The following is a 27711-nucleotide window of genomic DNA, read 5'->3' on the forward strand; positions in this document are numbered from 1 at the left end:
CTCTGGCGGCAGCTAAGGCAAAAGTCAAGCAGCATGTGCCATCTGCTGGAGATAGATGGAATTGCCTCACACAGTTTTGTTCCTGCCTTAAGAGCTTTGGATTGGAGCAGGGCCTTTGTTCCAAAGAGTAAGCCATAAATCTTGATCCCTGAATTAAGTATACATGGCTGGTTTGTCTTTATTTTTGTGGTTTTCTTCTGTCTCTAGGATGTTATTAAGACTGTTAGACCATGTCATGGTAGCAACTGTTCCTAATTTCACATCTTCCCTTTTTTACCCCCTTTCCTATCTCTTCTGACCTTCAACCTCTTCTCTCTCTGACCCACACTGCCTATCACAGTGGAGGGCTTTCAACATCTTGACATCAGCATGGCCAGCTAAAACTCTTTCTCTCTACCCACCTTCACTCTCTAAAGATTCATCATTCTTCACAGTGGCAAGCCACTCTCTGTCTACTTTTGGGGGAAAGGAATCTAAGCCAAACACTTAAGTCCTATTGGTTTGTCCTCCATATCTACAGAATCTAGCTCATTATCTGTCACCTTTGCTCCCCACGATTTTCTCACATCGGAGCCCCACATTCATGAGTCTTCAGAAGATGCATGCTCATTTGTGATGTCCTTCCCCCACTGTCCATCACACAATAGCTGTTTGTCTTTGGATCTTAATTAAAGTGCCTCTTTTTGACTCACAGCCCTTGTCAGGTTTTGGCAGTCACTCCATTATCCTGCCTTCTCCCCCAAAGCCTTGATTACCTGGTCTCAGCCTCAGTCCCAGATGGTTTGATGCAGTAGACTTCAGGCTTTGTGAGAACAGGGACCAACTTGTTCACTGCTGGGTCCATAGCCCCAACCAGTGCCTGGCACATGATGTTGATAAACGTGGAAATGTTTAACAGACACTTAGAATAAGACTGAACAGGCCGGGAGTTTGGCCTAGTGGTAGAGTGTTTGCTTAGAATGCACAAAGACCTGCATTCGATTCCTCGGTACCACACACATAGAAAAAAGCTGGAAGTGGTACTGTGGCTCAAGTGGTAGAGCACAGTACAAGCCTTGAGAAAAGTCCAAGGACAGTGTTCAGGCCCTGAGTTCAAGTCCCATGACTGGCAAAAAAACCCCCAAAAGTTAAAAAAACAAAAAGAAAGAAAGAAAACAGGAAGTGGGGCTTGGCTCAAGGGTAGGGTGGTAGCCTTGAGCTGAAGAGCTCTGAGACAGCGTCCAGGCCGAATTGAAGTCCCATGACCACCCCCCGGCCAAAAGACTGAACAGATTTTCAGGATGTGAATGGTGGCTGTCTGGGTGTGAAATTACCAATAACTTAGTAGTTGTTCTTTATACTTTTACATGCCTTCCATTCCATTTTCAAACAGAACTTGAAATAGGTAGTATCTCATTTTGTCAAAAAGTGTCATCACCTCACTCCTGCCCCTGTTTGCTGTCCCCACAGGCCCAAGGAGCAATGCAACAAGCATGATGGAGGTGGAGCCCTCCTACTCAGACTTTATCTCCTGTGATCGGACAGGCCGTCGAAATGCAGTCCCTGACATCCAAGGCGATTCGGAGGCTGTGAGCGTGCGGAAGCTGGCTGGAGACATGGGCGAGCTGGCACTTGAGGGGGCAGGTCAGAGCCAGTGTTTCCATCTTCCCAGCTGTGGCGGGAGGGAGCTTTTGCCAGCTCCAGGCTGGCCCCCATTCCTACATTTAAACTGGGCCCGTTTCACAGTCAGGACCAGAGTCCAGCCAAGCTCTAGGTTGGAGGATGCCAGCTTCCTAGGCATTTCCTCTTCCTCTGCCCCCTCTTGCATGTCCTCTTGGTTCCTCTCCAAGATACAACTTAACTCAGATAGTAGGTGCTCTAAGGGGCTTCCCCAGACAGCTACCACTCACAGCAGTCACATGACTCCTGGACAAAAGCTCACTTGTTTAAATCTGAGCTCTAGAAAAGCAGGGGCCTTTGTTCTGCCTGCATGCCTCAGGAGCTTGGGAATCACAGGCTGACTGAAAGTCTAGTTGGAAGGCTGTATGCGCCACTTGGGGAGAGCTTAGGACACCTCTCCCTCCTCCCTTTCTCCTGTCCTTCCAGAGAGGATCCTGCTTAGCTCAAGTCGTTGGGTCAGCCTCTGACCCATGATTGGCTCTTCCCCCAGTACACTTCAGTTTCAGACTGTTCCGCCTCTGCTCATTCCACCCTTCTTGCTCTTTAAACCCAGCCAGAGTAGAATCCTGCAGACCTTAATACTCACTCCCCTGTCTGCTTCTTTAGGGCCTGTGTAGTACTCAGAGCTGGCCTTGGGGGAGAGGTGTCCATCTGCCTTTCAGCAGTCTCATGACGAGGCCACTGAGACTGCTGGGGACAGGGACTGGGCACAAGTTGGGTGTTTTTCTCACCCTGCACCAGTGGAATGGTGGATGATGGCACCATTGCGTCTTCCATCATGAGGCTTCAGAGTTCAGTGTCAGGAGACTGGCTCCATGCTGACTTACTGGGCTCGTTGTTGCTCTCTGTATGCTACTGTCCCCACTTGCTTTCCCCCATCCCCATACACATACCTAGGTTTCTGGCTGTCTTGGGTAGAAAGAAGGGCGAGGCTTCCCAAACACACAGTGTAATGCACACTCATATATCCAGGATGTGCCACAGCACCCTTAAAGGTGGCTGAATCCAGGCCTGGCACCTGGCACTGATTCAGTGTCCTATATGGTCTCCCAATACACTTCCATTCACTGAGTACTCAGTTAATGCTGGGGAGTTGACATTTGCCTTATCCCTACCTTCAGCCCATGCTTCTAGCACCTGTCCACCATCCTCACTTTCAATAGATGTCTATTATACTAGCAACTCCCATGCATTTCTGGGCTAAAAACAACATATCAGACAGGGGGCTGAGGTTCTTTGGCCACTGCCATCCCCAGTCCAGCTCCTGCTCTAATCTGGAGCTTTAGCCACTTTATGTGGCTTGGCCTTTCCAGTCCCCCAAGAAAACTTGCTCTCTTTTCCTCTCCAGAAGGACAGGCGGAAACAAGCACCTCTGACAAGGAGGCCAGCAGTCAACCTGAGAGCTGTGATGGGACCACCTCATCTTGAGTCCGTCTTTGTCCAAGGAGGCTGGAAGAGAAACATGATGTTCCTCCCCACCCCCACCCCGAACAGGAGCCCTGGCACTGGCCCAGCAGCCTCTTCTCTGAGCCCATCTGATAGGCCAAATTATGAGGCCCTGTGGAGGCCTCCACGGCCCCGTCTCAGAAAGCTGTCTGCCCACATCCACAGGCTCCTCATACCCATCCCTCTCACCATGCCCAGGTATACTTTGAAAACACTGTAACCATAGGATGTTATTTATTCAGTGGGGCAGGGATCAGGCCAGGCCCTGTCCACCAGTGAACAGCCAGACTACCTTACCTTACTTCTGTGGGCCATCTGGATGGGACTGACCACGTCCCAACACCGCCCCTCCCTTCCAACCCCAGCCTTCCGGGCCAAGGCCTTCTTATCCCTTTTTTAAGAAACACTTTTAAACTTTTTTAAGAACTTCAAACCTTTCTTCAACAGAGGGAGGGAGCTGACAATCAATTCCTTTTTGCTCTGGAAGCTGTTTCAGCTGGGCTCTGACCATCTATGCAGCTCTGAGGCTCCCTCATGGAGCTTCCCAGGTCTGTTGTTAGGGAAAGGATTTGGGATCATTGCTAACCGAGCGATTCTTTGCCCTTTCTACCAAGATAAGTGACATTTAGGCCCTGGGAAATAAATGCTGATTTATGTGACTGGTTCAAGGTTCTCTCTCCTTTAAACAGTGTAAGAAGAGTCTGGGCCTTGTTTCCTCAAGTCCATAGTCAGATGGGCTCTAATCTCCCAGGCTTCCATAGAACGGTCTCCTAAGAAGATGCCAGTGTCCTTTGGTAACCAGCAGTACCCCTGGCTCAGTGTCAGATTTGCCCTTCAATCAACTCACCCTCCCTGCAAACCCATAGCTTTCCACAAGCCCAGAGTAGAGAGAGTAGAGCCAAGAGCACAGCAGGGCATCTAGGTGGACAGCACCTAGAAGGCCTGGTTTATCTTGCAGGCTGCCAGTTTCCATTCACAGCCTCCGTGGGCTTCTGGGGCCCCTGCTGCTGAGCAGGTTGCCTAGTGAGGCATCCCTAGTGCCCTTCCATCCTCTTTGCTACTCAAGTCACAAGCCCAAGAGCACATGCTCTGCACCAGCCACCAGCTGCTTTATTGAGCACCAGATTTTTTTTTTTTTTTTTTTTTTTTTTTTTTAGTGTGAGTTGCCTTAGGAGGACATTTCAGATTCATATGTGCCACGGGCACATGGCATGATTAGAGGACAGATAAGACCCTGTGGAGGTCTGTGCATACACAGACAGGCACACAGCTCCACAAGCATCAGAATCTGATGGTTTAGTCTTCCTGGGAGGAATAAAGGTCACTGTGTCACTTGATCCCACGGAGTTAGGAAGATGCCATCCATGGGGTGAGGGCTCCAAGGTAGCCATGTCATCTTCAGGGGTCCTGCCCTGCTGGTCACAGTCAGAGAAGCAGAAATCAGCAATACACAGCATCAGGACAGTATAAAAATCACAGCACTCCAAAACCAGAAAGGAGCTTTCTTCGCAGGCGACAGTATTGACGCTTTGAGCAGGGGCCGCCCAGGGAGGTACACACAGAGTGAGGACCTGGCCCAATTACCTGCCCTTGGCTTCAGGCAGCCATGGTAACAGTGCACGTGCACGTGCCCGTGGCCGTGGCCCCAGACGGTGTAGACTGGCCATCAGGAAGTTTCCCCTCAGGCAAAGTTACACAGAAATAAGCCACTGCTGAGAGGTGGGCACAAGAGGGCCAGGCAGTCATCACACATTCTTAGTGTTGCCGAGAAGAGCTCAAGTGGGAGCCAGCACAGGTGACTGCCCGGGCCCAGGAAGGAGCATACCAGTCTCCTTGGGTGACATGTTGTAGTCTTTGTAGAGCTGGTCAAGGAGCTCCCTCTTCTCGTCCTCGGGGAGGAAGCTGGACTTCGCTGCATTGATGTTCTAAAAGGGCCAGCAAGGGAGAAATGGAGCCAGAGCAAGGAGGGAACCCTTGGTGACCCAGGGACAGTCCCCATTCTTCACAAGATGTGGCAGGGAATCCCAGATCCCATAGCAAAAAGCATCAGAGCAGAAACCATGTGGTCCTGACACAAATGTGACCAGCCAGGCCCTGCAGGGATGGGGTACAGTATGTGGGGTCAAAGATCCATTCAGGGACAGACTTAGGACACTGGAACCCAGGACTGACTCAGCCTGAGCTATAGAAGTCGCTGAGCACAACTCGGGGAGAGAGCTTTACAGAGGGCACTCAACTGAAGCAAAGGATAAACTGCCCAGACCTGGGTCAGGACACCTGACCCAGGTTAGGTTTGAACTGTTAGGCAGATTCCAGTAATTCTGAGGCTCCAGGCCCTGCATGAGGCCTCACCCCCACTCACCAGCCGCTTAAACTCCTCCTCAGTGAAGCCCATGTCCTCTTTGGTCATCTGGTAGTCAGTGTCCAGGGTGGACTTGAAGATGAGAGGATCATCCGTGTTGAGGGAATAGTTGGCCTGGTCATTCTTGAAGCTGGGAGGAAGAAAGGTTCTGTTACCCCCACCTGTCCCCTTTATCCTCCTGCAGCCTCAGACAGACCTGAAGGACTGGATCCTGGTGCAGAGGAGACACAAATTCAGAGAAATCTGGGAGTTTTGTCCAGATCCACCTAGCTAGCAAGTCAAAGTTTAATGCTACTGCCCCTGCGCTCTTTTACTCAAGGGTAGTACTTTACCACTTGGAGCTATAGCATCACTTCTGTCTTTCTGGTGATTAATTGGAGATGAGAGTCTCATGGCCTTTCCTGCCTGGGCTGGCTTTGAATAGCGATCCTTAGGCCTCAGCATTCTTCTTGGTACTAGAGATAGAACCCTGGATGTTGCACAAGTGACAAGTGCTTTGCCACTGAGCTACATCCCAACTCAGCCCTGGATTCTTTTTATTTGTATTGGTTGGTTGTGGGGCTTGAACTCAGGGCCTGGGCGCTGTCTGTGAGCTTTTGCTCAAGGTTAGTACTATACCACTTTGAGCCATAGCTCCAGGATTTTTATTAAACCAAATGGCTCTTTCCTAGCTCCTTCCCAGTCTTGATTTATAGCAGAATTGGACACTCACTGTTGACTCCTCTTGGCCTTGTTTCTAGATTCGCTTTCCTTTCTGTCCCTTTCATGTCACTGTCCTGGGTGCTATCCTAGGCCTTCCTGCTTTACCACTTCCCACATGTCTCCAATAACCTTGGCAGGCACCACACCACATATTAAGCCAGGCCGGCTGTCAGCAGAGCCTCAGAGCACAAACCCCTCCCTCCACATAGCTGTGTTTGACAGACAGTTGCTGCTGTAACTACTGCAAGTCCTTACGGCCTCAGAAGGCCTTCCTGATGCCTGGTATTGTGTTCCAGGGCTCAGTCACTGGACAAAGAAGGGCCTTGGGCCTGGTTAGACATGGCATGGAATGAGGTAGCTTGGAAGAGACCATCCAGGGGCAAGCTTCAGGCTGGCACTAGGGAGTGCCCAGCTGCACCAGGAGCAAAGAAGAGGAAGCAGGGTAGGAGTGTGGACATTTCACTGTGGCACTCTGGGAATGAGTGAGCTGCAGAGTCCCTGGCTCTGCTTAGTTAGAATGGAGGGATAAAGGTGGCCGACATATAGTTACAGTAAATTTGAGCATTTGTAGATGAGGTCAGTAACACCTGCTTTCCAAGCAAAGAGGCTTCCTAACCAAGACCAGGCATGAGCTGGTGCATGGGTCCTGCATTCCCTCCCATCCTTGGCTTTCCAGGAACAAAACGGATCTCACCGAACAACTGCATGCTCCATTTTCGGGTTCCAGGCGCCTGTGAGGTAGCTGGACCAGGGACAGACCTGCAAGGGCAGGTGTGTGGCTGGCATAGCAGGTGACCCCAGGCCACACCCTGCAGTGGCAGGGTCACCTGCTGTGCTACATTCTTGCCAGGTTGCATTGGCCTTGCTTCTGCTGCGGCCTGTGAATCCCCTACTGTGAATGTCCACTGACCAACCCACAAGACCCACCTGCTTCTCCAGCTCCTGGGGCCCATCTGTTTTTTTACCTCTTTTGTCTGGTAGGGGAAGGGACAGTTCCCTCCAGCCCTGGCCCCTTACCTCAAAGTGCATATTCTCCTGTCGGAGTCTCTTGTAAAGAGCCTCATCCTCCAGTGTGTGGTAGCCATGTCCCAGTCTCTCAGTCTTGAGGATGTCCACGGCCTGTGGAGAAGCAGGGAAGGGAGAGTGGGGTGAGCAGGAGTGGGAGAAGCAAGAAGGGGTCCCATGGACACTGGCTCCTTACCTCTCTCACCACCTCGGCAGAGCCCACTTCCCCAGCATGGACAGTGCGATGGACACCGCTCTTCACGGCCTCCTGAAAGGATAAGAGCCACGTCAGGATTTCCTGGCTAGGGCCTTGGCAGGCCCTGCCTCCACCGAACTTTGGGGCTAAGTCTTGGCAGGCTTGATGGTCTCCATTGACAGACTAGGCTTCAACAGTACAGCACAGTCTGGCCGTGGTCCCCCTGGCGAGGCTATGAGGTGACTGTTATTTATCACATAGTCACCGAGTGTCAGGCGCTGTTTTGAAAGTGTGTGTATACATATTCTAGCACCCCTAAACATTTATCACACCCATTTTTTTTACACAAAGGGAAATTGAAGCTCACAAAAGTAATGGGACCAAGGCCAAACAGGAAGTTTGGCCCTTCCACTTCCAAATAGGAAAACTAAGTTGAGAAGAGACTATCTAGTCCAAGGCCACAGAACAAATCATAGGCAAAGTCAACCAGTACTTCCAGTGCCACATGCTGGCTTTTTTTTGTTGTTGGTCATGGGGCTTGAACTCTTCAGCTCAAGGCTACTTCCCTATCCCTTGAGCCACAGCCCCACTTCTGGTTTTCTAGTGATTAATTAGAGATAAGAGTCTCGTGGACTTTTAGTGCCTGGGCTGGCTTTGAACAGGGATCCTCAGATCTCAGCCTCCTGAGTAGCTAGGATTACAGGCATGAGCCACTGCACCTGACTTGACTTTATAAAATTTTTTTTTTTGGCCAGTCCTGGGGCTTGAACTCAGGGCCTGGGCACTGTCCTTGGACTTTCTCAAGGCTAGAGCTCTACCACTTGAGCCTCAGCACCACTTCTGGCTTTTTTCTATGTATGTGGTACTGGGGAATCGAACCTGGGTCTTCGTGCCTGCTAGGCAAACACTCTACCACTAGGCCAGCCCTCCAGACTCCAATTCTAAGACATAGTTGTGGGGCCTCAGAGCCCCGTCCATGCTCATTCTCCCTATGAGCTCCTTCAGGGCAGCGAACCCCCTTCCACAGCCCACCTCATAGGCCACCCTGTGGCCCGGGAAGAGGCTGCTTCCTGCAATGTTCTCGTCACCAGCCAGGTCGATGCCCACAACGGTGTTCTGATAGTACTTCTTGCACAGCTCCAGCACCTCGAGGGACCAGTCTGTGGTGAGATGCCCACAGGGCCCCGTCAGCAGCACTGGCCTACTGCTGGCCGCCCCACATCTCATATTTGTGTCCACATAAGACACTGCCAGTGTCTCATCTTCACATACTAGCTGCCATGTCTTAACCACATGGCCTTTGGGAGATTCTTTACTTGAGCCTTGGCCTCCCCATTCCCAGGATCCATGGTGAGGCTGTGCCGAGGTCTGTGTGGAAAGTACCAAGACAGAGCTAGCGCTCCATGAGTGACAGATGAGATGTTTACTCACTTGGTACCTGCAACACTACCCAAGGTGGGCTCACTCCCCCCCTTAGAAGATGAGAAAATACTGTAATACTATATTGCTGAGACCATAAGGTTACTCTGATATATTTATAGAGAATGATTGAACACTAGCTTGTGCTTTCCTGGAGGAGCAAGAGGCTTCACTTTTCCCTGCCTTGGTTTTCCAGTCTGTCAAATGGGAATAATCAGTGGCACTCCAGGATGCGTGCAAATCTCTGCCCTCCTGGAACAAGCTCTTGGCAGGCCTAGGGCCAAGGAAAGCAGTTAGGTGCAGCATCCTGGGACAAAGGGTAACAGGTACAGAGGGATAATGTGGCTTGCTCAGAATTGCACATGAGTTCTGAACCAGGAAGCTCAAGCCAGAGAGGTTTGGTCACGAGGTTTGGTCGTGGTCAATGACCAGGACACCCCTCAAAGCAAACCTATGTAGAAACCTATTGATATGTGGCCCAGACAGGGTAAGTCCAGGTCCCCAGGGTCTCCAGAGAGGACTCTGGGCTTGTATGTTTTCCAGTTGTTCAGGATCTTTTGATTTTGAGTTGTCTAGAGGTCATGTGGCTGTCAGTGCCTTGTTTTCCTGGAAGAAAAGTGTCACCAGGAAGTGCTGAATCTGCCCAGGAGGCCTGGGATATCTTTAGGAAGCTCCAGGATTATGCCAACATGCTTAGGGGTGCCAGAAGAGCCAGGTACAGACTCAGAGATGGGCGGCTGGGTAGGATAGGGTGGTACTCACTAGGCTGGTGGCGCATGCAGCACAGGATGGACCGGACCTTGACATTGAAGGCTTTCTCTCCCTCCCGCAAGCCCTGGTTCACTAGGTCGACTACTTCATCTGGGGTGAGGTCCCCTCTGTGTGGAGAGAAGAGGGTGGCCTGAGGTAAATGAGAAACTTGGGCCTGTGCTTCGGGGAGAACAAGTCTCTCACCTGCCCTCCTCTTCTAAGAGAAAACTGACAAGTGATGACCTCACCTCCTGGCAACCCCCACCCTCTTCCTTAGAACTGTTTAGATGCTTCTAGATCCCAGTGGGGATGTCAGACAGCCTCCCCACCCCTGGATGAGGAGTGTGGCTAAGCTAAAGCCTGGTGATCCCTACGTTCTGTGTATATCAGAATTGAGATCTGAGGGGTGTCGGTAGGTGGACAGGAATGAGCCAGACTCACTTCAGCTGTAGGGTAGAGCAGGACTTTAAAGGGCAGTAGCAGGTAGAGCTGTGGCATGGAGATACAGCCTTCTGCTTCTACCCAAGTTAGGAGGTGATTCTTAGCCTTCTCGGAGCTTAGTAAAGCCTCTCGGGGCCATAGGCCATGTCTGAGTCGGGCTGCTCTCGTCCCTCAGCAATCTACTGCTTCTGTGTCTGGCTACCCAGTCACACCCTCCACACAGCTCTTCCCATGACCGCCACATACTCAGCCTGGTTCCAGGGGATGGGATCCACTTTAGAGTTGGCCAGCAGGTGGGGGCTGTAGCGCACCTCCATGTACACCACACGCTCTTTGGCCTTCATCTCCACAACCTCATAGGCTATCCTTTTGATGGCCTCCCTGCAGCCCCTGCAAGGGAAGAAAGGGGTCGCAGGGTCAAACTCCAAGATCCTTGAGCAAAAGATGTTGTCCTCAAGCCTGAGCAGACCAGGTCTACTGTCCCCAGCACCTCACTCCCCAGCTCCAAGCTCTGCTGGGATCTGCTGGATAAGCTAGGCAACTCCGATCTTTTCTATTTCCAATTACATGCCAATCCTCCCCCTCCCCCTGCTGTTTCTATTGCCTTCTTCTCTATGTGTGCCCTCTGCTCTTCCCCACAATAGTGGGGAGTAAGGGGTACTTGGCGGAAGAACACTCCTCCAATCCGTGCAAGGCCCTGGGCTCAATCTCCAGCAACACATATGTACCCATACCAATTATATTTTGTTTTGCTTTGTTTTGTGGGTCATGGGGCTTGAACTGGGCCTGGATGCTGTCCCTGAGTTCTTCAGCTAAAGGCTACCGCCCTACCCCTGGGCCTGGGCCTTGTCCCTGAGCTGTTCACCTCAAGACTACCACCCTGCCCTTGAGCCAAGCCCCACTTTTCCTCGTTTTCTAGAGGTTAATTGGAGATAAGAGTCTCAGGTCCTTTTGTGTCCAGGCTGGCTTTGAACCTTGATCCTCAGATCTCAGCCTCCTAAGTAGCTAGGATTACAGGGGTGAGCTACCCTCCCGACTACCAACTATGTTTTTAAAAGGACACTAGAGTATGTCCCACATTTCTTCTGAGTCCTAATAGCTTCCAACCACTTAGGCGTGAGAACAAGCCAGCCAAATATAATAAATAAACATCTTTTAGGCACAGAGGAGACAAAAGTATTTTAGTTGTTAGGACTGTGTATGAGCTCAGGACTATACCACAGAGTGAGCTATCAGGGTCTCCCATCACCACCAGCATAGACCCAAAATCCAGTAAACCCAGTCTAGCTGCAAGTTTCCATCCCAAACAGTGAACACACCATGGGTTGGTAGAATGACTGAGGAAGTCAGGCAGACCCTTCAAGAGTCTCTGGCGGAAAGGAGGTGCCAGCCCTGGGGAGCTGGGGCCACACTCAGGAGGAAGGACTGTGGTAAGTACGTGGCCTCCAGGAGGAGGAGGAGGATACTGGCCTTCTGGAACAGGGAATAGTCCCAAGTCTGGGCTCAGCTCCACCCCAGGGGGAGAGCACTCATTGTACTGCCCAGAGGCCCAGCCACCCCCCACCTCCATCTCCCTACAGCTGTGAAGTCATTCCTTCCCCATGTACATGTGGAGCTCTCATGCTGGGCCGTGGCATCCTAGGAACTGGGCAAGAAGGAAGGCAGGGGCTCACCCTCAGAGCACCAGCCACATAAGCAAGTGGTATACATGGCAGATCAGGGGGTGACAGGCCCACAGACACGGATAAAGCAAAAGCATGGTGGGCAACAGTGGTGCTCAGTAGTATGGCAGAGGTCTTACTGTACAAGAGGGTATGAAGGATGGGAAAAGGTGAGCAGTGGGCTTCCTGGCAAAGGAAACGGCCAGGGTAGAGGGTAGAAGGTCAGACATGCTTGGCCTCTGAGCACAGGAGAGGAAGACATGCCAGGGTGAAAGAACAGGAGGGAAGGCCTGGAGTGTTTAAGGCCCTGTGAACTAACATGGCACCCTTGGCTTTGACCATGGGAGCCCATGGAGATACTAGAAAATTCAGAAACAGGGAGATGCCTTAGGCTTCAAAGGGTTAGGACAGTTCCCTGTGCCCACTCCTGGGTCTTTGTTAGTGAAATATTCCTCACCTGTCACAGTATGAAAATTGGAAGACAAAGGCCTAAATCCTCTCCTCTTGCCACCCTATACTCTAGACTCCCCTTCTCAGTATGATGCCCTGAACTAGAGACCCAGGTTCAGACCTTGCATGTTTCTCTCTCTCTCTCTCTCTCTCTCTCTCTCTCTCTCTCTCTCTCTCTCTCTCTCTCTCTCTCTCTCTCTCTCTCTCTCTTCCTCCCCCCTCTCTCTGGATCTCAGTTTACCTGCACCAAGGTAAACTTCACTGATATCTCTGATAGTACTATGGAATGGTATGACCTCTAGCGGGCCATGGCCCCAGGGACCCAGCACAGACCTTCAGGGCCCAAGGCCCTTTCTGCTTTGAGCCTTCTGCCTCTGGGTGGTAAGAGAGATGGTGACTACACTCAGGACTCCTGGTGGACAGGAAGCCTGCTTACACATGTGTTTAGCAATGTTCACATGTGTTTGTGGAGAAGACACAGCATGTGGGGGACTAGTCTGTCTGTACGCCATGGCTAAGGCAAGGGCAGCTATGTCTCTTCCAGACAGCCCAGAGACTAGCTTAGCCTGCAGCCCGAGCTCACATGGTCCTGCCTCAGGACCCTTCCTGTCTGATGTGGCATGCCAGCCCATGGACCTCAGATGTCACTCCTGAATATAACAACCCTGCCATCCTGTGTAGGCTAGTTGCCCTCCCTCTTCCTGTTAGGTACTTCTGATTTCCCCATCTTTGGACTTCTCACCCAGGTCCTGGAGCCCTAACTGCCAAATCCCTGATTCCTGCCTGCCTTGGGGCATTCTGCCCCATCCCAGAAGGCTTAGGATGACATCAGGGTGGCAGGATGGCTGCCTGGCCAGTGGTGTGTCTGGAGACAACTGCCACACTGTCCTGCCCTTCTGTTTCTATCTCTGCAAATGTAGGCAATGTCAGCCAGAAGCCAGTGGCTCACACTTGTAATCCTAGCTACTCAGGTGGCTGAGATCTGAGGATCAAGGTTCGAAGCCAGCCTGGGTAGGAAAGTCCTTAAGACTCTCATTTCCAATTAACCACCAAAAAGCTGGAAGTGGAGCTGTATCTCAAGTAGTAGAGTGTAGCCTTGAGTGAAAAAGCTAAGGGATAGCATTCAGGCCCTGAGTTCAAGCCCAAGTACTGGAACAACAACAAAAATATAGGCAATATCTACCTTGTAGGCCGTTGGTGACTATAAAAGGTAAGTATGATTCAGTAGGCAGTACCTATATGTCTAAAGATGTTCTGTTATTTAAACAGAAGCCACGAGAGTCACTAGTGCCTCTGCTCTCCATGGAGGGAGCCTGGCCATTGAAGAAAGAGGCACATGCTAGGGACAAACAGCTCTATTGCACACAGGGGTAAACTGAGACCTAGAAAGGATTAAGTGCCTAACATCATCACTTCGGAAACAGTCAGATTGTAGGATCTGTCCATTTCTATAGTTAGCCACTTCTCTGTAGAAGTGGAAGATATTTCAACTCACCGCATCAATTTTTTATTTTTTATTTTTTATGTTATTTTTTGCCAATCATGGCCCTGAACTCAGGGTCTGGGTGCTGTATAGCCTCTCTATTGGTATAGCTCTACCATTTGAGCCACAGTACCACATCTGGCTTTTTTTGTTTATGTGGAATTGAACCCAGGGCTTCATGCATGCTAGACAAGCACTCTACCACTAAGCCACATTCCCAGCCCCACACCAACTTTTTTTTCTTTCAGTCCTAGGACTTGAACTCAGGGCCTGGACACTGTCCTTGGGCTTTCTCAAGTCTCGTGTTCTACCACTTGATCCACAACACCACTTTCAGCTTTTTGTATGTATGTGGTATCAAGGAATGGAACTCGGGTCTTCGCGCATGCTAGATAAGCAAGAGTGCTTACTCCCGGTTCCCAAATACCAACTTTTTAAAAAGGAAAACAAGGCCCAAAGGCAATGGAGAAGTTCATTCCAGTGTATGCAGTGGTGATGGCAGGGCTGGGGTTTCAGGGCCTCCTGTAGTAACCTAGGCTAGGGGCCACCTTGGGTCCCAGTCACAGGGATGCTAAGGCCCCAGGACCTGAGGGTCGCAGGCCACTCACGCAATTGCGGGCAGGTAGATATTGAACTTGGTCAAGAAGTATGGGAGGCTGGCTGGCTTGTCCATGCCAATGATGTTCTGCAGCTCCTCTTCCGTGTCGGCTGGGAGGGGGATCCCTCTCTTCCTGTAAACAGAAGAGAGGGTGAAGGACCAGTCCAGCGGGATCCAGCCAGGCCTGATGGGATGGGATGGGATCCAAGGACTCCTGACCCAGCAGGAATATCTCCAGCCAGATCCTCCCTTTGAACACATGGGAAAACTGAGGTCCCAGTCTCATAGAATCCAGAATTGCTGGCCCTGTCAGAATGTCTTAAGGGGACAGAGAGAGGTGAAAGTTCATTTATGTGCATACATGTATATGTATATACACACCCTTCCTGGCTCTGGTGGGCTGATTCTTGGAGTCATGGTAAGTACCAGGGCACACCCACCACTTCCTCCTGAGCTCTGAACAGGTGCCCAGTCAGAGACTACCAGGAGCAATATCCCAAGCATCACAATTTCCAGGGAAAGGAGCTGGCACCACAACTTCCCCCTCCACCCTCCTTCTGGCTGGCACAGCACAGCGGCCTGCTTGGTCCCGTGTGCAGCTCCTGAGTAGAGCTTGCACAATGGCCACCAAGCTCAGGGATCTGTGCCCTCATTGTGCCAGCCTCCAGTCAGGCTGGGCAGCAGGCCCCTCAGCAAGCCCGCTGGGAATGCCCCTCTGGCTTGGAGATCTCTATTGTCTAGCAGTTGCTCTGCCCCCCTTGCAACCTCAGGAAGTGGGGTGTGAGCTTGGTGGCTCTACCCAGCTCTTATTGGGGGTGGTGGGGGATGTCCATTTTCTTGAAGATAAAAGGGACAGCCAAAGAGATGCCCCTCATACAAGGGACAGAATAAGAAATAGAGAACTTAAAAAAAACAACAAATATAAAAGTGATTATCCTCAAGGAGGTGAGAGGAGGTTGCCTGCTTGAGACAAGAATGTCCCTTTAGCAAGGGATATTCAGGAGGTGGCTTGTGGCTCAGGGCAGAGCACTCACCAAGCACATGTGAGGCACTGGGTTTAATCCCCAGCACTATAAAAAGTAAAGTAATAAAATGTTTTCCTGCATAAATGCCTGTTCTAGGGCTGGGAATGTGGCTTAGCAGTAGAGTGCTTGCCTAGCATGTGCAAGGTCCTGGGTTTGATTCCTCATGGCACTGTGGCTCAAGTCATAGAGTGCTAGCCTTGGGCAAAAAGCAGCTCAGGGGCTGGGAGTTTGGCCTAGTGGTAGAGTGTTTGCCAAGCAGGCACAAAGGCCTGGGTTCAATTCCTCTACCACGTATATAGAAAAAAGAAGTGATGCTGTGGCTCAAGTGTTAGAGCATTAGCCTTGAGAAAGCCTAAAGACAGTGCTCAGGCGCTAAGTTCAGGCCCAGGACTGGCACAAAAGAAAAAAAAAAAGCTCAGGTACATTGCCCAGGCCCTGAGTTCAAGCTCCAGGACTGGCATAAACAAACAAACAAATGCCTGTTCCCTAGGTCCCCTTTCCCTTATCTGGTTGCCCTAGTTTCTGTAAAGTGCCCAGTAGATACCACCAAGGCCACCCTGACACACCCCTGTCAGTCAGCCTGCTTTGCTCCTCACTAGCCTGGGGCCCCAGAAGATGCTGCAGGGTCGATTTGGCACACAGAAGATGTTTAGGGACCATGAGGGTGAATTGAGTCTCCCACTGCAGTGGGTTCCAAAGATACCACCTAAGGCCTTGTCCAGCACTGTGGCCCTGTAGAGGCTTCAGAGGAGCAGCTGACACTCTGTATTCCAAGACAGAATACAGTCCTGTGGCCCAACAGACTGCAGAGCCACCAGGGTGACTTGGAGTGGTACAACGATGGGGAGGGAAGGGTGGCCAGATTCCATGTGCTGTGGACATGGTAGGCTTCTGAGGTAGAGGTTAAGAAGCCCCTGGAAAGGGGAAGATCCCAAGAACTGAAGAAAGAAGAAATAATGAGAAAAATCATAGGGACAGATGTGTGGCCCCTGGATTGGGCTGGCTGGCTGGGTGGGGTAAAGACTAGGGTCTCCTCTCATCCTTCTTCCTTTCCTGGCTACACCATCTCGGCATGTATTTATAGCCTGCACACACTGCACAAACCCCATCTGCACCTGCCATATCCCCCAGGGCCCACCAGGTGGCAGAGCCAGGGAAAAGCAGGCCATGCTGGTGGCTCTCTGACCTTCCCTCCTCTCACCTGGGACATTCTGGCCTTCTCCCCACCAAGAAGTGTTCTGTGACCCCTGAACAATGTCCTAATTAGGTCTAATCTGGATATCGTGCCTTAACAACCTTGGCAGGGCCTGTGGCAATAGCTGGTAGCTCAAAGTGGTCAAAGGACAGGCAGAGATACAGCAGAGCTTTCACTCCTCATCAGGGCCTTAAGGTGCTGATTAATCATATTAAGTGACTGTGCACTAGAGTTCATAGGGCTGAGGAGAAATGGACTGGGTTCTAAGCTCTGCCCTGGATTGCCAGGCACGCATGTATGAAGTGGATGGTACGAGGAGCTGCTAAGTCAGCCAGGAAGGTGTGGAGAGGTGGTTATGCTATGTGAGTAACACAGATCACTTTAATGGCAGCTTCCAAAGTCAAGGAAAGGTTGCTGGAATAGTGGCAAGATGGATGGGCTTGCCAGAACTCTCCTGGAGACTTGGGGTTGAGAGCCAACTAGTTCCCTCCCAAGGGCAGAGCTCCTGAGGGGATTCTCAGTGATGGGATACAGTGTTCCAATCAGTGCCAGAGCTAATGAGTCCTCACAGTTCCTCACAAACAAGGGTGGGGTGCAATCCGGGGCCCATCTCCCCAGCATCTCTGGAGGGGAGGGGCTGTGATCACTCTCAGTGTATACTGGCTCAGTCATTGAGACTCAGTGTGCTCACAGCTCATTTCTTCTGGCCCAGGGCTGGCTTGGTTCCCGCAGGGCCCCTGGAAGGACCTGGGGTCCCTGGTATTCTCCATGAGGCCTCTGGGAAGAGCTACAGGCCCCCCTGAACCCTGGGGAGGGCAGGTCTTATCTGTGGACTTACTTGGCATAGTATAAGATAGTTTTAACGTTGATGGATCCATCCAGGTGAAGGTGAAGCTCCACCTGCAAGACAGTGGGGGGGGGAGAGAGACCATGGGATTAACTAATAGCAATATTATCCATGATGAATGTTAGCTACCTTCTCCTTAGCTTACATTCTTCACACACATTATTTTTTAGTTTCACCTGGGCAGGAGGGGAGCATTTAACTCTATCTTATTTACAGATGAGGACTACTGCAAGCAAATAACAGAACTAAGAGCCCACCCTGGCACTTGAACTACAGGTGAAAAATTCAGAACCAGAATTCAAACTCAAGTCCAGTCCCAAAGGTTTTGCTCTTGACTGAGTGTGAGACCAGTTTCATAGGAAATACCAAGCCCAAGCTCTCTGCTCTCATCTACATTGCTAAACCAACTCTAAATTTAACTGATAGATTAATGGCAGACCCCCGGAACTGGGGAGTATTTATAATGTATTTAAAAAATCAGGCTTTGGGTTGGAGATCTAACCCTATGGTGGGGTGAATGCTTTGCAGATGCAAAGCCCTGGGATAAAGGAATAATTGAATGATATCAGATCCATTTTTAGAAGCCTGCTTCTGAAGTGTATCTTATCAGAAATCAATATTTGGCAACACAAATCTTTAAAGTAGTCTAGAAAGGTTTGCCAATACTTAGGCATTATTTATTTATTTTTTCTTTGTGTGTGTGTGTGTGTGTGTGTGTGTGTGTGTGTGTGTGCGCGCGCGCCAACACTCGGGCTTGAACTCAGAGCCTGAGTACTGTTCCTTAGCTTTTTCACTTAAAGCTGGTGTTCTACCACTTAAGTCATCCCTCTATTCTGGCTTTTTCATGGTTAAAAGTCTCACAGACTTTCGTGTCAAGGCTGGTTTTGAACCAGAATCTTCAGATCTGACTCCTGAGTAGCTAGGATTACAGGTGTAGCCACCAGTGGCTAGCCATTTGGACATTTTGGTGATTACCTCCTGCATGCTGCAGCGCCTTATATATAAAGCCAAGGCTAGCCAAGTGCTGGTGGCTAAGCCTGCAACCCTAGCTACTCAGGAGGCTAAGATCTGAAGATCATGGTACGAAGACAGCCTGGGTAGGAAAGTCCTTGAGACTCTCATCTCCAATAAAGTACTCAGAAAAAGCTGGAAGTGGCACTGTGGCTCAAGTGGTAGAGTGGTAGTCTTGAGAAAAAAGAATCTCAGGGACAACACTCAGGTGCTGAGGTCAAGGCCCAGTTCTGCCTCCCACCCTGCAAAAAGAAGAGTCAAGGCCATGTATGAATGGGGGAGAGGGGTAGGTAGCCTGACTCTCAGCTCTTCTGCGACCATGTATGTGATCTCAGACAAGTTGCAGGACCTCACTCAGCCTCAGTTTTCTTAAATAAAAAAAACAAGAAGCAATTATACCTAGGTATATTTTAAAGATAGAGTTCCTTCATCTCAGCCATATTTAGGAACAATACAGGAGGTTCCCTCATATGAGCTACAGGAACTTTCCCAGAAAACTCTCAAAGCCGTCTCTGCCAGGGTGGAGCCATCTCTGGACACTGATGACCCAGATAAGCAATCTGGCTGGAAAAGGAGCTGAGGGGTGATTGTGGCCCAGGGTACATCAGGATCACCCACAGGACATGCTTCCTACAGAAGAAACCCCACCCAGGCAGGGCCTCCTGTCCAGGGGAACTTGGAGAAGCGGGCCCCAGACAGAGCATGCCTCACAGCAGAGCTGAGGATCAAGTTCATTGTTGAGAGCCAAGGGAGTCCAAGTCCTACTTGGCCAAAGGTTTATTGACTTCTCAAAGTGAGTTCAGCACATTCTGGAATGTCCAAGATCCTCGCCCTGAGAATGGCCAGCCAGCTATGTGAGTGACAGCCAGTGGCCTCACTTCCTTGTGTCTTTGTTGCTTTTCCTTAGCCCTCATGAGATTCTGGGGGAAGATCTTACGAGAAGCAGAGTGATGTTGTGGCTAAGGGGGGTCTCCTAGCGAGAGTTGACATCCTGGCTCCTCCTCCTCTCAGCCTGAATGACCTGGAAAAAGCCACGTCGTTTCCTGGCCTCCATGTCCTCAGCTGCTACCGGGGCCGGGGGGGGGGGGTGCCCTTCCTCCCTGAGCTCAATATATGTCACCTCTGAGTCTTGCACATGACAAAAAGTTGGAGAGCCCTTTGTTGGGCCCTGGAGGTGCCAAGGACAATATCTTGTCCTGTGGCTCATGGTCCACAAGCAGGGAGAAATGCCAAGCAAAGGTCACATCTATAAACACAGTCCCAAACCAGGAGAACCCCTCCAGAAGTACACACGAGAAAATGCCAAAGGAAAGAACTCAGGCTGCCTAGAGAAAGTGAGTCGTGAGCTAAATGACCAAGGAGAAGTGTGAGGCAAGGAGGAAGGCTACAGCACTTTCCAGGCAGAGAGCAGAGCGTGTGCAGGGGCCCAGTGAGATGGTGACATGGGGTCTGCAGGAGGAACTGAAGCTTTTTGATGTGGGAGATCACTGACAAGAGTCCAGGGAGCACCTGCTGGAGGTTGGTGGCGCCAGGACACCTGGCACCAGGTTGGCGTGGTTTGCTCAGGCTGGGGCTATTTCTGTAGGGCCAGGCCTCTGTGCTGGCGGAGCAGAAGCAAACACACCTTTCTGAACTCGGTCACAGGCTGCAAGAAGACACAAAACTAAGAGCTTCAAGTTGGAGAAAATCACACAGGAAAGGACAGCAATGGAGAAAAGGCAGCCAGAAAAGAGCATGCAGGAGGAGAAGGAAGAGAGGGAGGGAGGGAGAGGGGGGAGAGAGGAAGAGTGGAAGAGAGAGAGAGATTGAGAGAGAGAGAGAGAGAGAGAGAGAGAGAGAGAGAGAGAGAGAGAGAGAGAGCGCGCAGCCAGGGAGAAGCCAGGAGAGGGAGAAGGGTGCCAAGCAGGGCCAGTGCAGGTGCTGAGCGTGGCAATCAGGAAGCAGGCCAGAACTGCCTGGAGATCAGCTCATAGCTGCAATAAAAGACTTCAACAGAAACGGTCTGAATCAGGGTGGCGCCTTTTTAAAGGCTTTTTCTGGCTGCTGGGTGGGGACAGCTAATGAGGGGTCCATATGGGGGCTAAACATGTGGGCAAGATTCACCCCATCTGAATACAACAGGCGGTCAGCAGGCAGAGCCTCATAGACAGCAGTGCAGGGAGGGTCTCCAAAAGCCTGCTCATCACGCCCCCCCCCCCAGGCTGCTCAGATGTATGTAGGGGGAGAAGCAGAATCACCTCTATAGGTGGTGTGCTTCTCATAGAACATTCTAGAAAGCTGCCAGGGAAAAGTCTGTTCACATACCCCAAATGACCTTGAGGTATAAGCTTGTGGATCGGGGTAGGACCCTGCTCTCCTGGTGCTATTCTGGATAAAGCAGGAGCAGGGGCCTCTAACATCTGAATGTCTACTATGCATGTCTTACCTTCATCCTTACAACTACAAAGGAAGGGAGTCTGTGCGTGTGTGTGTGTACTGGGCTTGAACTCAGGGCCTGAATATTCTCCCTTAGTTTTGTCACTTAAGGCTGGTGTTCTACCACTTGAGCCACAGCTCCACTTCTGGCTTTTTGCTGGTTAACTGGAGATTAAGAGTCTCACAGATGTGTCTGCCTGGGCTGGCTTTGAGCCACAGTCCTCAGATCTCAGCCTCCTAAGTAGCAGGGATTACAGACATGAGTCACAAGTATCCAGCTTCACTTTCCTTTTACAGATGAGGAAATGGGGGCTCAAAAAAGTACCGAAAGACACAATTAGTCCAGAATCTGAACCCAGGTCTGGTTCTTGAACTCCTTACTACTCTGTAGGCCTCAGCTCACACAGGAACAATATGACAACGGTAATGATTAATGCTAGAGCTACGTGCCAATCATCAGCCTTGATCTCATTGAATCCAGATGTCTAGGTCTGCTGCCACTCTAGTGGCAGACAGGGAAATGAACTTGCTAAGCTCAGTTCACAGGAGTTCCAGGATCTTCCCAGGGCAACACAGAGTGGAGTGATGGGGAGCAGAGCAAGGTTGAGACTCAAGTCCTTCTACCTCTAAGCCCAAGTCTTTCCCACAGCCATAGAACGGGCCTCCTGCCTTTGCTGGGGAAGAACCACTGCCCTTGGTGCTTGCCCACAGTGAGGCTGACACACAGCTGGGAATGTTGTTAGGAGGGCCGGAAGTGCTCCCAGGGCCATGAATTGTATGGCCTCAGTGATCAACAGACATTAAGTACATGCCCAGCATTGAAGAAAAGCACTGAGTCCTGGCTTTCAAAGACTTGCTTCGCAGTATCTTCTGCCAGGTGTAGTGGTGCATGCCTGCCACCCCAGCTACGCAGGAGGCATGAGTAAGACAACCCCAATCCCAGGCTAGGCTGGCAAAAATGCAAGCTCCATGGGGAGAGGCCTTTCGTACTTATAATCCGAGTTACTTGGGAGGCACAGATTAAGAGGATTGTAGTTTCAGGGCAGCCCAAGCTGAAAGTTTTCAATACCCCATGTCAACCAGTAGTTGGGTGCTGTCGTGTGTACCTGTCACTCAAGTTATGGAGGCAGCTGAGATTGGGAGGGTCAAGATTCTGGGCCTGGCCAAGAAAAGTTTGTGAGACTAGATCTGAACAAAAAGAATATGCTCAGGGTAACATGCCTGTCACCCCAGCTACAGCAGAAAGCCAAAATCAAGAGAAATACTGATCCAGCTGTAGGCTCAGGGATAAACAAGCAGCTACCTTAAAACAACCTGTGCAACACACACACACACACACACACACACACACACACACACACACACACACCCTGCAATACCCTACCTGAAAAAAATAAAGCCAAAAGGGCCTGGGAGCAGGGCTACCCAAGAGCTTAAGGCCTGAATTCAAGCATACTGCCAAGAGCAGTATGCTAGGCAGGCATGTGCAGGTGAGTCCCAGAGAAGGGCTCTCCCAGCCTGTGGCACCCAAGGTGACCTGGTGTGACTGTGGCAGAGCCAAGATAGGAACCCAGGATAAGGAACCATGTCTTGGAGTCTTTAGCCAGCTACTCCCAGATCTGATTTAAGCAGCAAGACTGGCTGCCTCCTGTGCCAAGCCAAGCAGACAACCTCTCCTCAGGCTTCTAGGTGTCCACTCCACTGACTTCTCTCTCATTTATATAACATGTCTGTCTCCTCATTAGCAGTTACTGTGAGCAGAGACCAGTCTGTGTCACCCTGCTGTACCTGCAGTGTCTAGCACAACACAATGTGCTTTTTCTCCCTCACTACCTCCATCAGTGAAGCTAAGAGGCTGACCTCCCCACCCTGGATCTGGCAGAGCCCACAGCAGCCCCTCACTCCCTGTCCAGCTCTGCTCTTGGCAATGAACTTTATGGTACACAGCCCAGGGCTGGGTGCCCCCAGGGTCTCTCAGCTGATGTTTGGGGTGAGGCCAGGAAACAGAGCATCCCTGAATCAACAAACTATCTCAACTCTACTTCCTCCAGGGAGCCCTCCAAGGCTTGAGCTATTTGGGTGCAGAGTAGAAGGGACTGAGCAGTCTCCCAGTGTCTCATGCTCCTCAGGGGCCATTCAGAGCTCTTTGCTGCTGTGTGTGAGCCCCTCAGAGGTTTCCCACACAGCCAGATAAGTCTTCACCTGAGAGAACTCACCTTGGCAATCACCTGGGGACTCAGCTCAGTTGGCCCACTTTACAGATGACAAGACTGAAGCTTGGAGGAACCAATCTTAGGTTGCAAAAAACTAATGAGTGTCACAGACTGATGAGCCCTACAGCCAGGAAGTTGTGTGACCTTAAAGCTGGAAGTTTTTGCCCCTGTGACAGGTTCTTTATATCCTGCCCAGCAAGATACTGAGTTGGCAATGCTGCTGCTGCTGAAGAGCAGCTGTGACTGGCAGGCTGGCATGGCTCCAGGCCTGCACGTGGTGTTACATAGCTATGATTCCTATGTAACAGGGGAAGCTAAGGTACAGGGAAGTTAAACTCATTCATACTCTCCTGCTTCAAAAGTAGATCAGGACTCAGGCCCAGACCCCAGTTCAAATTCCTGTTGTATCTCCCTGGTCACTACAACCACAAAGACTTGCCTAACCCTGCAGCTGTTCCGAACACATGGGGGCAGATTTGCCTCACCCCCATGGCAGCATCAGACTTCAGTTTGGGCTCCCCTGGTGGGCTCTTCCCCCTTGTCCAAGGCCAGAGCATGATGGCTCTGGACACCTGAGCAGATGGACAAGTCTCTCCCAGCTCTCCCATGCTAAGGCTGGAGGCTGAATCTGGAGGTTGGCCTCCCTCTGTGACCCAGGCCTCTTTCTCTCTCTGGTTCTTCCTTCTGTCAAACAATGAAACTCGATGTTCATTGTTCCCTTCCCCCCAAAACTGCCACGTAAGTAAAAATGGGTAAGGCAGGCGTTTCTTCCCAGGGGCATTTTGGTTTCAACAGTTGGCCTGGTAACAGAAAGCCCAGAGCGGTGTACCCAGGGGCTTTGTCTCAGGAAGACAAGTAGGGAGAGCAACTCTACAGGCAGCAAGGCCTGCCAGGGTCCTTGCAGCTCTCAGGACGGAAACACATAAGAACCACTGCCACCTGCCAGGCACTGCAGAAGAGCAACAGGCCCAGCTGTTTCCTTCCCAAAGCCCCAGGACACTGGTCTCTCCATTCCATCATGCCAAAGACAAGAATGTGTTGTCTGAACTCCTGTAGCTACCAAGCAGGAAGGCAGGGGTGGAATCCCTCCCTGTCTGTCTGAAGGCCCTGACTCCTCCCCACCCCCACCCCATGCCTCACTGGGAATGGCAAATCAGCAAAGGGATGGATCTGCGTTTAACTCTACGTTGTAACTTTGACAACTTCCTTTTCCCCACAGCCAGTTTCCTTCTAGGTAAATGAAAGTAACAGAGCATAGCCCAGAATGCTGATGGGAGCATAAACTACATTACTATAGGCAAAGCAGCTAGCACTGTGCCTGGTATAGAGTAAGCATGCAAATGTTAGGGAAATAAAGGCACACTAGTGTTTCAGTTCCCTCTGCAGGAGGAAGGGAGTTTGGCCTAGTGGTAGAGTGCTTGCCTAGCATGCAAGAAGACTCTGGTTCAATTCCTTGGTACCACATACATAGAAAAGCCAGAAGTGGTGCTGTGGCTCAAGTGGCAGAGTGTTAGCCTTGAGGAAGCCCAAGGGCCTGAGTTTGAGCCCCAGGATGAAAGAAAGAAAGAGAGAAAGAAATAAAGAGAGAAAGAAAGAGAAAAGAAAAGAAAGAAACAGAGTCTAGTAGGGCATGGTGGCTTATGCCTGTAATCCTACCTACTCAGGAGGCTGAGATCTGAGGATCATGGTTCAAAGCCAGCCCAGGCCCTAAAGTCCATGAGACTCTTATCTCCAATTAACCACCTGAAAACCAGAAGTGGCTCCAGGTGTAGGGTGGTAGCCTTGAGCTGAAGAGCTCAGGGACAATATCCAGTCCCAGAGTTCAAGCCCCACCACCAACAACAACAAAAAAGAAAAAAAGAAAAAGAAAAGGAAACGGAGTCTCTCCAAGCTGGCCAGCTGTTTGCAAGGTATAAAAATCTTGGGGAGACTTAGGCCAGGCCCTTCACCTCTCTAGTTCTCGAGTTCTATAGGTGGGGATGAACCCAGCTCGCTGAATCATCTGACATTCTGTGACATAAGTTGTGGAAGGCATCTAGGATCCGATACCATGCCACAGGCAGTCATAGTTGGTACAGCAGCCACATGGCCAGCATGGCTGGTCACTTGAGAGGCATGGCCCTAGATGATTTTGCTTTATGTTTTTGTTTTTACATATAGAGTCTAGTTTTCAGATAGTTTCACGGTTTTGCTCATGTGGGCCTGGACCACAATTCTCCTTTATGTCTTCTGTGTAGCTGGGATGCCCAGATTTATTGCTTGAGATGAGACCTCACTAACATGTTGCTCAAACCAAACTTGAACCACAATCCTACTCATCTCCATCTTCTGTGTTGCTGAGCATATAGGGAGTATAGCCCTGCTCTTCCTTATTAAAACTGACCAAGCCTTGACAGGTGATGGATGTGAGGAACTAATGAATCCAGCAAAGGCCCAGGAGGTGGGTGCTGGCACGGCCAGTTCCCAAAGTCCACTAGAGGTAGCTTAGGAGAGATGGTGAAGGATTTTATTTTATTTTTCTGAAGTGAGATCTCATTAGGTAGCTAAGGTTGACCTGGAACTCAAAATCCTCCTTCCCAGTCACTGGTAGCAAGGATTTAAAGGCATGCACCACTGCCACTGGTTGATGGGTGTAGATTTTGAAGTGAGTCTTCTCTGGGCTCAACTCCCAATTTGGCTACTTCCTAGTTGTGTGATCTTGGGCCTGGCTAAGCTCTCTGTACCTGTCTCCCAGTTGGTAAATGGGGATGACACTGACTGTCGACCAGGTCATTGCCAGGATCCAATGGCCATAGACAGTTATTGTGTTTAGAATAACCTTCCTTCAGTAAATTCCAGCTAGTGATACAAAGAATTAGAGTGGCTCCTTCCCACATTGGGAGCCAGCTCAAGCTGCGTTCCTTCTGTAGAACGGGAGATTTGTCACACCTGAGACATAGGAGACACTACCTGAATGTTCAAGCATTACTGATTAGCATCCAGACACCCATGCATGATCCCCACAGGCCCAGGTGAGGCCCTGGGGGAGAGATGACCCATCACCATGAATCAGCTGACAGTCCTGGGCAAGGCCCCCAAACTGGGGCTCAGGGTCATAGTGCCTCCTCTAGAGCTGCTCCCCGAGTACCCCAGGGTAAAACAGGAACACACTGCAAGTGCTGATGCTGGTGATCTGTGATCAGTTCCGGGCTATTGGCTTCCCATTAGGGAAGGTGGTTTCCGTGCCCAAGGACAGAGTCCCCAGCAGGCAAGAAAGCACTAATAACAGGCCCGCATCCAGACCAGAGGTAAGGAGGCATGGGTGGGGCAGGAGGGCTAGCCCCACTTCCCTAACTTCCCTCAGGGAGCAGGGGAGTAGTTCTCCCGTGAGGGCATAGATAGTGGGGGCCCAAGCCCGCCCACCCTCTCCCCTGCTTTCTCTAGATTCTCATCAACAGGGACCGTGAAGTCTGTCAACTCTCTGCAACTGAGAATTGAGGCTGACAGCCTCTGACTCCTCCCCGTGGCCCTCTAGTCTCATCTATTGACCAATTGACTCTACTTGGCTGACTCTGGGGCTCCGCCTGGACAGAGTCTCGAAGGGCAGCAAAGCCCTAAGATGCTACAGCTGATGGGTGGAGAAACAACCGGGCTTTACCTCGGGCCATTGGCTGTGTCGTGCACTCCCAACCCCCTCCCAGAAAAGCCTGCTGTGTGTGTGCAGAGGCCCAGGGTCCCCAGCTTTCCGGGAGGGGCGGGGGGTCGTGCGCTGTTGCCAACCTCACCCGCTGTTCCCACGAACCGGGGTTCCCTGGCGCTCGCCAAGCCACCCTGATGCTCAAGTACAAAGCTGCTTCCGTTCACCGAACGCCCCGGGGAGTCCCTCAGGACCTGGAGCTGGACTCCGGGGCTCCATTCCCCCGAGGTTCGCGGACGTCAGGCCCCCAGCCCGGCTCCCCCCGGGGCGCTGGGAGCCCGCGGGGCAGATGGGAGGGCTGGGACCCAGGAGGGGGCCAGGAAGGAGCAGGGGAGCCTCGGGGAGCCTGGAGGCCGGCCACGGAGCTTCCGGGCTCTGGGCGCTCCCTGCCCCATTGTCACTCGTGGAATAGGCTGGGGGCGAGCCAGAGCCGGGAACGAGAACGAAAGCCCCCCCCCAAGAGCCCCCGCGTGCTGCGCTGCTGCGGTGAGGGGGCCTGGGACCCCCCCAAACCCTCGGGAAACCAGGAGCAGGACGATCCTCCGTCCCGGAGCCCCGACTCGTGCTCACTTTGGAATTGTCGAAGGCGACCGTCTGGCTCATGGTGCCCAGCGTGCGTCTCGGCGCGACTCTTTCTGTCGAAGCTCGCAGTCTGCACCGGATCTGCGTCGGGTCCGCGTCCCGGAGGGCCCTGGAGGACCGAGGCCCGCCAAGCCACTATTTACCGGCCCCGGCCCCGCCCACTCCTAGCCAGCCACGCCCTTCGCCCCGCCCAGCCGCAGACCACGCCCCCTACAATCGCCCCGCCCACTCGGCCTCCGCCCCGCCCCTCGCTGGAGCCGGGGCTCCTCCCGCTGGCCGGGGTACGCTCCCGCTTCCACGAATGACGAACGCCCCAGACCTTGAGGGGCTGCTGCGCACCCGAAAACTTGGGCAGAGCCTCCTGTGGGCGGGGCCGGAGCCACGCCAGCTCTGCCCGCCGCCCGCCCCCCGGCTCCTGCAGCCGGGTCGGAGGACGCATCTGCGGCGCCCAGACGCCTATTGTGTGCAGGCCGGAGCTGGAGGCCCGGAGCCGGTGAGATTCTGAAGCCTCCCGAGCTGGGCTCCACCCGCTAGGCCACGCTCGCTGCGGCCGCCCGACGATTAGGGCGATTTCC

General features: G+C 51.7%; 2 protein-coding genes across 4 annotated transcripts in view; one reads left to right on the forward strand and one right to left on the reverse strand.

The window, feature by feature from the left end:
• Positions 1-3764, forward strand: part of Pkig (cAMP-dependent protein kinase inhibitor gamma) — a 53771-nt gene extending 50007 nt beyond the window's left edge. For all 3 annotated transcript variants that reach the window (XM_090352404.1, XM_090352405.1, XM_090352406.1), the window contains 2 exons: positions 1450-1623; positions 3008-3764. In XM_090352404.1, the coding sequence (XP_090208530.1) occupies positions 1473-1623; positions 3008-3087 (231 nt within the window). In that variant the 5' untranslated portion in view covers positions 1450-1472 and the 3' untranslated portion in view covers positions 3088-3764. The remainder of the gene's footprint in view (positions 1-1449; positions 1624-3007) is intronic.
• Positions 3765-4246: 482 nt separating this feature from the next.
• Ada (adenosine deaminase) lies at positions 4247-27251 on the reverse strand. Its single transcript, XM_090352403.1, has 12 exons — positions 27125-27251; positions 17231-17292; positions 14183-14305; positions 10227-10370; positions 9552-9667; positions 8403-8530; positions 7371-7442; positions 7187-7288; positions 6864-6928; positions 5468-5597; positions 4931-5030; positions 4247-4520 (listed from the first exon to the last, which is right to left on the reverse strand). The coding sequence occupies exons 1-12, from the start codon at positions 27155-27157 to the stop codon at positions 4504-4506; spliced, it is 1092 nt and encodes a 363-aa protein (XP_090208529.1). The 5' UTR covers positions 27158-27251; the 3' UTR covers positions 4247-4503.
• Positions 27252-27711: the final 460 nt, after the last annotated feature.

This window comes from Megascapheus bottae, chromosome 18 (genome assembly GCF_031878675.1).
Source record: "Megascapheus bottae isolate mThoBot1 chromosome 18, mThoBot2.hap1, whole genome shotgun sequence".
In the NCBI taxonomy this organism is placed as follows: Eukaryota; Metazoa; Chordata; class Mammalia; order Rodentia; family Geomyidae; genus Megascapheus; species Megascapheus bottae.